This window comes from Perna viridis, chromosome 15 (assembly GCF_037379345.1).
Source record: "Perna viridis isolate PV_CMFRI_1.1 ecotype Kerala chromosome 15, ASM3737934v1, whole genome shotgun sequence".
NCBI lineage: Eukaryota > Metazoa > Mollusca > Bivalvia > Mytilida > Mytilidae > Perna > Perna viridis.
Genome location: NC_142459.1, coordinates 15,801,841 through 15,813,580, shown reverse-complemented (window position 1 = coordinate 15,813,580; position 11,740 = coordinate 15,801,841). Strand labels below are relative to the sequence as shown.

The following is an 11,740-nucleotide window of genomic DNA, read 5'->3' as shown; positions in this document are numbered from 1 at the left end:
AGGATTAATTTTATATTATCACTACACACAATTTGATGAAGGAGGAAGTACATCATGAATTTCCAAATTGAGATACATTTCAATATAAGGGAAATAAAAATGTATCAAACTTACCGAACCCATAAAATGGAAAAATTAAATAATAATACGTCAACTGGATTAGTCAAGAATACACGGAAAAAATATTAATGAACTTGTTACCATTCATTTAAAAAAGCTCATGTCAAATCCATCACAAGAAACAGATATTGTACTGTGTATATACAAACCGTAGTTCTTTTGTATAATGAGCATTTGAAAAAGATAACCTCCGTAACGAAAATGATAAAAGTGTAATATTAAGGAAGTAGACCTAGTGTAAGGGACGTTACTCTTGAAATCAGCGATACGCTTGTATCATACTCAATTTCACCAAAGCCTATCGAGCTTTCATTTGAAACAGAATGAAATTAGTCCAAGTTACTTGAATGCTTACATGAGATTGTTGTAAAATACTGAATACAAACGTTCCCATGACTTGTAAGAGTTGTGTCCCTTACCCTAGGTCAACCTCCTTAAGGATTGGTGTAAGTTTTACTGTATATAATGTCATCGTTTTTAGTTCAGTTAACAATCTGCGGGTAAAACTAACTAATATTTATCTGATGAGCAATTTTGGGCATACTGACCGTATGATGATCGTTGTAATCAGGTATTTTTTTCAGTTAATCAAACATTCTTTACATGAAACTGCTATTAAAGTAACTAAACACTAAGTTTGTTTCTACACTCTTATTATGTGTCAGTCCCTGTAAGAATCTGGCAATAAGTGAAGCGTGGTGTAAAATCCCATCATTTTGATAGTGTAATTTGAGTATTTGCACCATCATAATCAAGGAAAACAGACAAGATTTCCATATCATGCTGGACCATTGAGTTTCAAATTTCATTTAAATACACTAAAAATGAACATTTCAAGGACAGATAACTCTGTTAAAAACCTCATTATTCTTAGCCAGTGATGCAGAGATCAAAAATGGTATTTTCAAAAAGAGAAAAACTTCCTGGAGTGATATTTTATTGTACGATCGGTAGGGTTTTGACATGCATGTTTCTGATTTTTTCCCCATTTCGCCTTATCCTTACAAACTTTTACACTTAAGCGTTTGTTTGTTTGTTTGTTGGGGTTTAACGTCCGAGCAGCAATATTTCAGCTATATTCAGACGAGCGTAAAAGATGCGTTTGCCTCATTACAACAATTAAAAACAAATCAATTGTTAAATTTGTTTTAAAACGTCTTAGTCTATACAAAACGTGCAATATTTTTTTCAATGTCACGTGACTGTGAACACTCATTGAAATGTCATACAATAATTTTTTTCTTCATCTTATGGAAAACTTTATAAAAGAGAAAAAATCATTTAGGAATAAAAATTGTACTAATATTATTTATGTTTACTTTGTTCGATGAAAAATGAGTTTTTGTGAATCATTAAGGGTGACTTTTGGATTTCAGTCTGCATGTTTTGAATACATGACATTCAGCCCATAACACATATGCAGACAATCCGTAGTTATTAAACATCTGCTAAACAAATACACGAATAGACATGTTTTCTACATGTATTAGCAATCTTGTATCTGGGATTTTATACACCACATTCTCTCCCGGAATCAACCAACGTTCCCAATTACACGAAACACGATGTATGGTACACGCAGTACACGGAAAGCACACGGTATACGGAATGTATACCGTACCCAGAAAGGACACGGTACACGGAAAGCACACGGTTCACGGAATGGACACCGTACACGGAAAACGCACGGTACACGGAATGGACAAGGTACATGAAAAGGATACCGTACATGGAAAGTAGGTGGTACATAGAAAACAAAATTGATTTGAAATGAAAAATAATGTTGTTTTCAGTAGTTTTTTTTACATATTTTGTAACAGAGTAAAACAGTTGTATAAAGTTAAAGTATAATTAAAATTTATAAAGATGCATGCATCTAACCATGCCAAATATAACCCCTATAGCCCGGGAAACACGAAAAAATGTATTCCGCCTCGAACAGAACGCCCAAACTTAAATTAGATTTTTGAATATCTTTCACCAAATTATATGGATATGCGGTGCAATGGAAAAGCTGTCAGCACCTGACCCGCCCGACATATAGTACGTCTAAATAATACCCTGAAGAGTCAGTTTTTGGTATACCCTTGCGGATGTGTTGAGCTTTGGGGACGTCATATGTTTAACTTTAACAAATATGTATTGAACTGATTGGAAGAGTAATCAATGGAACCAAGGTTGTAGCGGTAATCAAAAGAATGTAATCCAGGGACAAAGACCAGACATGGAAAACAGACAAACACAACAAAGAACATAAAGTAACTAAAATCATACATACAAAGTAACAAAAGCAAATGATCAACTCCGACTCCACTAAAAACTGGGAGCATTATTCACGCTGAATAATGACACAAAATTTCTAAACCCAATCAGTACTTTAATTTGAAACTTTAACAAAATTGACTCCAATGGTGTTCATAAAATCTTACTTCATTTCATTTTAAACCTAACATATATAATGTGTGTGTAAGGGAATAAAGTGTCTGATACATCATATTCATATCTCAAAAAATATAAATACATAGATAAAAGTCGGTCGAGTTTTCCGTTCAAATATATAACAATACCGTTTGGTCACTTAACCACGACCAATACCGTTATCTTAAAAATTATATGTGAAACCCTAATTTTAGATAATTGTTTCTTTACTTCTTGTGATTTTGAAATTAGATTTATTGTCTGCAAGTAAACAATTGAAAGACTATAGACTAACATACTACAGCAATCAAGCAAGTAACCTAATGTAATGTAGGTCAGATCAACCGAGGCGCTTAAAAAGCTCAATTTTATTGTTCGATATGCGTCGAAGAATTCTTAATGTATGTCGTAAATCAATTTTCCCCAGTTAATTTAGCATCACCATGAGTTGTTAAAACATACTACATGTAGCATTATTCAAGTCAATCACACATATAAAAGTTTTCATTTATATTTCATCGTCTTTTATATATATCTCTTTTCTAGTTTTATTATTATTTATAAAAACACGAAAAAAAAAACGAGATAGAAAATGAACAAATATATATTTTTTGTGAAATTCTGAATAATACAGCGCATCCATTCTTCGTATATTAGCCACGCCCTCTAACTACGGAACTACATCAGTGGGGTATACCAATACACTAAAAAAAGGATTGTACAATCGATTGACAGTGGCCAGTATCGATCCGAGGCATACATGTACCATATGTAGCATAAATATGATTTCTAATATGACGTCTTCACATCACCAAACAGTATATGTCGGTACAACCCCACCTTTAGCACCTTCTAACATTGTTGGAAATTTTTCAGACCCTTCTATAAGTTTACGTTATCTTCCATGCATCAATTTGATCCGATGGAGCAGTGTAGCGAATAGAGTCGACGTTATATATATATATTATATATATAGAAGGGTCTGAAAATTCTCAACGATGTTAGAACTGTCAAATTTGGGGAGCAAAGTTTTGGTCGTTCCCTCCGCGGGACTCGAACTCGTACCGCTGTGTTATCTATGGCAAAATCATTTGGTGATGTTAAATTATATTTAATTTGTTGTTATGTTCTGCATAGTTTTTATCGACCCCGTAAGGGTAATTGTTAACCTTCATTAAGACGATTAATTATATACATATTCATTGCCAGTTAAAATTTACTAATGTTTCTCGTGCTTAATTACAGACAGACAAACAGATAGATCCCTGGGCAATGTGTTAAATGTTTTCTGAGTACAATAGCTGAAACATAATAAGCACGTACATGCACAAATCATTGTTGATAAACTTACTAATAGTTTTAGTTAAGTCAACAATTTCTTAAATATTTGCGAAGTTTTAAAATACATAAATGAGAAAAATAGTAATGAAACTTTTTCCTTATAATTAATGATTACGAATAGTAGTAAATTAATGTGGGAAAGTTTGAAATAAATGCATCTATTTAGTTATTAACTCTTCCACTTTCGGCTGCTCTCGGCCGAAGCTTCCCGACATTTCATCATACATTCCGTAATCTCCAACGTTCTTGTCCATCTTCCGGTGAGAGCTTAAACCCTGGCGCTTCCGAAATTTTCGCTGTTTATCAGTCATAATGATAAGGATGAAAAGGGAAGTTAAGAAGCCCAGAAATGACACATTTCAATCTTGGATCAAAATAAGAGGGGGTCTCCTTTTGTAGAGTTTCCGCAGATTAACTTCAATACAAACCGTATCTCCGCTAAAATACATGAAAACTTGGCATATCTTGAATTCAGGTTTGAAAACTAATTTCAATAAATGTCACGTGATTATTCGTACCACTAAACCTCAGATGGCTCACGGTCAGGCCATGCTTATATAACCTGACAACCTATAAGGCATTGTTGCACCCTATCAAATCTATCTGCTTTTTCAAGACTTTCAAGAATCAGATAACCAAACAATATTTTTTCCAGTAGAAAAATGAATAAATGCACACTTTCAGTTGCAATCTTTTTTTTATTAGCGCTGAAGCTCACCAAAAATAAGTGACAAAAGAGTGAAAAAATGCTATTTTATTTACAGAATAGCTTTCCATGCGGTTTTTGCGTATTCGTTTCTTAATCGTTACTTTTTGAAATAGAAATTTAATGCATAAAATTGAAAATTAGCAATATGAATTACATTATTATTACTTTTCTTCTGAATTAACGATTTTTTTTACCAATTATTTCAGTAGGCAGAACAAGGCCTTATGGACCCTCACCCAAACTCGGTTCAAGTTTATTTATCAATAAATATGTGCACTTGTATTACTTATGATATGTGATAAATGCCTTTTATATATTACATGCATATGTCTTTTTAAAGTATATGAAAAGCACACGGAATGGACATGTTGCTGTAAGATTGCAGTCGTCTCTACACAAGTTTTACGGTGTATTCATCTGCACCGTGAAAACCAATTTGTTCAACGTGTCATAGTTAACTTCCTCTATCGTCTACCCCGGACTTTAATTTTATTAGCAACTCGGCGGGTGTTTCTAGAAAAGCAGAGGATACTTACCCCACCATTGCATCTGATCCATGCTGCCACCCTTTTTTTTTTTTTTTTTTTTTTTTTGTGGAGTCATAGTTGCTTATTTACTTTTGTTGTTTTGAACTTATTACTTTGGTTATTTAATGTACTTTGTTGTGTGTCAGGTCTTTGTCCCAGAATTACATTCTTTTGATTTCCGCTAGAATCTTGGTTCCCTTGATTACTTTTGGACTCATTTTATTGATCATTCTGTCATATTTCCATATAAAGCAACAACGTTTTACGGTTACTTAATGTTTGTCAAAACTTAGCACAGTAGTAAACTTTTCTAAGGCTAGATACATTTCAACTTGACGAATGTTAAATTGATTTTAATGAAAAACACAATTTTACAAGAACAAAACAGGTCAAATTAATTCAGTCGTTTTCCATAAACGCACCCAGCTTACGCCAAAAGCTATGAATAAAATAATTGCTGTTGCTGCTATCAGCAGATTGTTTAAATTGAAGAGCCTCTAAATGCAACTGACCACGCTCATTTCTATCTAAATGACATGAATTGGATTTCGTCAAACAAATTCCTATACTGTTTGTAAGATGCCGGCGTTCACCAAAGTCAATCACAAATGTGTGCTTTTCCTTCATTTCCTTTATAATTTGATCACAAATAACTTCTTCAAGTGCATCGCTTAGAAAAGTACTAGAAACGACAAATATAAGTCGCTTGCTACGTTTGCATAACTGGAGGATATTTGATAATTCAACAGAACCCGATTCTGTGTCCTCGTGTTCTAACGCTATATTGTATTTTTTATGATTAAAAAGGAAAATCCATAGCGTCTCTTTGACCCAGTTGCCATCGTTTTGAGTATCTGCATACAAAATGACACCATCATAGATATTGTCAATAATGTTACACTGTTCCTCTGAGTTCGAAATAGCCAGTCGTTCTTTCTTGTTCAAAATCCAAAGATAAATATAAAATCTATATCGGTAAATGATACTGGCTATGCATAAAACGCCAATTATGGTAGCACAACTTACTGCTGCTAAAATATACAACCATCTCGGTATACAACGCACTTGTAGATTATCAATGTGTTCGTAGATATCAATAGTATTTCTTACTGACCCATCTAGGTAAAGGCAAGGATATGAACCACTTTTGTCGAACTTAATGTCGGTTGTAAAAATCCATTTCAAAAAGGTCAGAGAATCGCAGTTACAAAGCAATGGATTCCCATTCAAGAGTAGGCTAAATTCTGTTGTTCGCATTCGATTTATGTGTGCTTCAAGGTCACTAAGGTTTTCATCGGTGAGATACTGAATTTTATTATTCCTTAGATCTATGCAGTCGAGAAATAACAGCTTTGCGATGTTTGTAGGGAAGGAGTCCAACAAGTTGTTTTTTAAGATTAGAACTTTTAAACTATTGAATTGGTCAGATAAGATATGCTCAATAGAAAATGATTCTAATCGATTGTCAGATAAATCTATTAATCTCAGCTGGGTGAGTCCTTTCAAGAACCGTCCTTGTATATGCGGTTGCAATCCAATGTTAAGGAATGATTTTTGCATTACAAATTGTTGCAAATTCGTACAGGAATGTAAAATATTTGGATGTAAGTGTTGACAATTGAATTTAGAAATATTTAAACTTATTACGCTTTGTAACCCTTCGTAAGTATAATTGCAGTCGTCAAATGTTGTAGCTGTGAAGTCCACAGATCGCAGGTTCTTACCACCGGCTACAGTTATACTTTTCGGTGATTCTCCCACGTGGCTCTGGATATAAGATGCGTTTAGAACTTCAAGAGATTCGGGTAAACCAACGAGTATGGAAGGTTGTTTATTTTTGGAAATAAAAGGCATCGTTGAGTTATATGATGGGTGTAATTCGTCACCATAGACGCCATGAATAAATGAAATATCAAGAGTTTTGAGATTCGAAAACAATTTTACGAAAGCTATTATCCATAGTTGATGATAATCGAATTTATTTCTACTGAATATGATGTGTTCAAAACAGTGTATATATTTCATCTTTTGTAACCCAGAACTATCAATCATTTGCAAACCGTTGTCGGAAAATTGAAATGACTTTACACAAATATTTCCTATGGCAGCCATCATGTTTGCAGTTAAAATATACTCTCCATAAAAACGGAAGCACGAACTGAGATTAATCATGTCCATTACTTTGTCTTTAAATGCATGTAATGAAGCGATGACGTTAGACAATTTAAGGTACTCTTGATATGGAAGAAGTAAAACTTTTAATTTCTTCAACGGTACAAATCCATCGATTTCAATATGACGTAAGTTACATTCCAAATAAATAGTCCTAATTGGAACATATGTAAACGAAATCAACGTATAATTGTGAAGTGTCATCATATTGCAATCTGTATAATGATGGAAATAGTCCAAACTCTTCATAGCTGAGAACACTTTACTAAAAGTTTCATTTTCTGGTCCACCATGAGTGTTGACCCTTTTTAATCCAGATAAATCATCCCAGTTATTGATCGGATACGATGACAACAGTGTGTGAGATATCCATAATTCCTGTAGGCTATTTAGGGGCTCAAAAACATTAGATAATAACCGTGCTATTGGATTGAATGCAATACTGAGGGTTTCCAGTCTAGTTAGATTATGGAATGCATGTTCATTTATCCTGGTTATATTACAGTTATCAAGATTTAAATACTGTAGATTATGAAATTTTGAGAATGTGAAATCCATAAGTATGTCGATAATGTTATTCCTTATATAAAGTATAGTTGTATTGTCTGGACAAAATTCTGGATTAGGTGTTTGAACTGACGTACAGTTACAAACAACATCCCTGGTGCCAAATTGAACAACACAATTATTTCCTAATGCAAGATTAGTATTAACGACGAGAAGAAGTATGATACAAAACATCATTACAGAACACACTCGATTTAGAAATACACTTTTGGTTTCATACGGTTCATTTGTTTCCTTTAATACTAAATATTGTCACTAAAGCATACTGCCAAGTACGTAAATGCTTATTTAAACAATGTCCACCGCTTAAATGTATGACCATGAGTGCAGTGCATTTCAACAAAATGAAAAGGTTTTAAATTTACTTTTATTAAAAATAGAGAAAAAAATTTCAATTTTGCAATGTTTCTGTTTTTATTTAGTTAAATAAAATTGGTAACCACCAGACTTCGAGTTGATAACAGTGTTTTGAACTAAATTCCATTTAGTCTATTTTGCATTGATAAACAATTCTACATTTTTTAAAATCAAATGGTGTAATTATGATTAGCTAAAAAAAATGAAAATACGTTTAATTCTTAAAATTAAAATAAATGATAGACATTGTTCCCCAAATTAGAAATATAGAAAATAATTTTGGCGGAAATTATTTTCCATATTGGCAGAGGTACATCCTGTTACCGTTTCTAATAATAGATTGAGTGGTTTTTATTTTCATGTGGACATTTTAAATTTCACCTATATTTGTAAGCGAAGATGTTCTCTAAATTGATCCATTGTTGATCTATAGAGCGTGACCTACTATGTATTAAATGTTTATGTGTTAGATGATATGTAGCCACTAAGTTTGTATAGGTAAGTAGCACTCCAGCTAAACATCATGCAAAATGTGATTCATGGGTAAAAAGCTTACATATTTTTATTGTTGATATTTCGTTTGAATCGCCATAGTAAACAGAGATTTACATTCAGATTTTTCATATAACCCGTGTTCTTAGGAGAAAAAAAATCATATAGAATGCACTGTAGATTTCAAAATTAAGGGAGATAACTCTGTAAATTACACTCATATACAATAGAATCTATTGGATTTTCAATGTTGATTATCTCCTAAGAGCAGGCAGATTTGAATAAATTATTACACATTTCATAGTATAGACCCATAAAGCAACTTAATTACAAAAATAAAAATGTGTAGCCTTTTTTGGTTGTATCACATTTTTTTTCAGATTTTACATGATTCTTACAAAGATAGCCACTTAAAGGAATGTTACATTTATACATTAAAATTTAAAATTTGAACGTGTAACCTTTAAAGCAATTCACATTTGTAATCATGTATTCTGGATGAGTGTTTAAAATTCAAGTTCAATTTCGTTTCAGAACAAATTGATAAAAGCTGTATATTTTCATATATTTATTTGTAAACACTGTTTATTTATGACCTTATAACCGTCAGCGGGGAAATAATTTAATTTTAACTGTCGTTTCTTTTCCGATAATGGCAAATCTGTTGATGGATTTAACTTTAAGTTCCGGACGAGAGAAACTAGTAATTTTGTAGAAACCATTTCAATAAGAATGTGTTGTCCAAAAGTCATCATTCCAAAAGTTCCACTGTCGTCACGTGCACCATAATCTTGTTGATCGTCAAGGCATGTCTTTTCAGAATAACAAAGAACTACGTTTTTGTACTTGTTCTTCTTTTTTAATGGACACGACCTGCATCGGGTAGAGCGGTGGATGTTTCGATAGCATCAAGACCAGCTAACCCTGAAAAGCTGAAGTCATCCTATTTAGTTCTTGTTATTTTCATTTATTGCAGTTCGTGCTTCTTTCTCTTATTTTATTTTGTCTTTCAGGTCGTTAGTCTTTGTAAACAAACAGGGAATAGAAAAACTGCACTTGCAGTTTTGAAAAACAAATAATCTTGGTTTGACCAACAATACAGTAAAATATATGATTTAGGGAGAACTCCCCTGGAAATTGTTATCAAGGTAAGAAAGTGTACTTTTTGGAACAACCTCGTAGAACACGAGAAAACACGATTACTTTCTTTTGATTACCGCTTTAACCTTGGTTCCTTTGATTATTGTTTCAACAAATATCTCTGGCATGAATTCATGCCGGTTGGGAAATATATTCTCATCAAAAAGTACGAATTCTAAACATGGATAAATAGCAGCATCAGATGGCATACTATAAGCTTTTATTATATTATCTGATTTAGTATTTGACGCTCTCGGTTGAGATAAAGGAACAACAAAAGAAATTCGCATCGCCTCGTTAGATACAGCATCGACGCAGGGCAGTGTAGGTTTGTCGGTTATTTCTGGCTCCCTATTTGTTTCTTTAGTGTCGTCAATGTCACGGTATATATCTTGTATCTAGGGTTGAAGGATCATATGAAGTATTATCTAGTTAATGTGTTTGCAGTTGTATCAGTTCCAGTCAATATAAGATCCCTGCATATACGGATGAGCAGGTACTCTACAAATACAATTCAATATAGTTCTTTAGCATATTTATAGGTTCGTGTAAGGTGAATGGACATTTTATTTTTCAAAGCTAATAAAATTATATTAAAAACGGAACCAAGATTCTAGCGGAAATCAAAAGAATGTAATCCGGGGACAAAGACCAGACATGGAAAACAGACAAACACAACACATTGCATAAAATAACCAAAATAATACATACAAGGCACCAAAAGTAAATGAGAAACTCGGACTCCACTAAAAACTTAATTTCGGATATTTTTCAGTATTGTGAGCACGTTCATAGAACAATCACGTCTTTGTTCATGGTATGCAAAATACAACTTTTGTCTCCTGAATGTGTCTTTTTGACGGTCAAAAGGTTTTCATCAGTTACTTGTCCTCATAAAAGGGTTAATTGTGTATGTAAACACAAACTGCATAAATATAATCTTTACATACCTCATTAGTACATTTAAAATGTATTGTTGACCTAGATCGAATACTGCTAAACATACCTCATAATGATCATCCGTAATTTTAAATATCACAATTATTTATACAAATTCTGTAGGGTTTTCTCAGAAAAAAAATATAACTGTACAGTAAAGATCTTCCACTAAATATTTATCAAATATCCAAGAAATGTCTATACACCGGTGTATCCTCTGGCAGAAGAAATGAACTGTGTGAGTGTCTGTAAAGGTCATACTACATTTTGATAAATTAGCTATAAATGTTATTTAAGATTTGAAATTTCATGTCAGGTCAGTGTACAGACCAGTTATTACTTAAGTACATCAATACATCCTAATCAAGTGATTATGTAGAGTTTTGTTAAAATCCTTCATATGGCAAAACAAAACAAAAGAATAGTAAGCTGACAGATAATTGTATTTTCTCCAGATTGTAACTTAACCGTTTTCATTTTCATATTTATTCATTACATTACAGTTACACGCTTTAATATGATATGATTCCTAGGCAAACTTGTATTCTGAACATGCGAATAATCGTTCCAATTGTGTTCATCCCTCGCTAGGTATTTTATTCTACTCGAAAGCTCGTGAAATGAAATATCCACAAGTGACAAAAGCTGCAATCTCTGTAATTGTAATTGAATAATTACACTGAAACAGTGGAAACAGCGCATTGTGAACCTTATACAAGAAGGTATTCAAAACAAACAGCAATAAAAACTAATCAACATGCATTCCTGTAAACGACAGCATTTTAAGTATCTCGTTTGTGTGCTTCTTTTAATTCTACACACGGTCCTAATTGCTGTTTGTTTGTTTGTTGGGGTTTAACGTCCGAGCAGCAATATTTCAGCTATATTCAGACAATGAACATGAAATGGATGATAAAATGAACATGAAATGAAAAAAAAGGATGGGTCACAAGGATTT

At 32.9% G+C, this 11,740-nt stretch overlaps 1 protein-coding gene across 1 annotated transcript; it reads right to left on the bottom strand.

Moving 5' to 3' along the window:
* Window positions 1–5,452: 5,452 nt before the first annotated feature.
* On the bottom strand, window positions 5,453–8,080 carry LOC148597135 (toll-like receptor 4). Its single transcript, XM_088564064.1, has one exon. It carries the CDS (start codon window positions 8,029–8,031, stop codon window positions 5,515–5,517), a length of 2,517 nt encoding a protein of 838 aa, XP_088420190.1. The 5' UTR covers window positions 8,032–8,080; the 3' UTR covers window positions 5,453–5,514.
* Window positions 8,081–11,740: the final 3,660 nt, after the last annotated feature.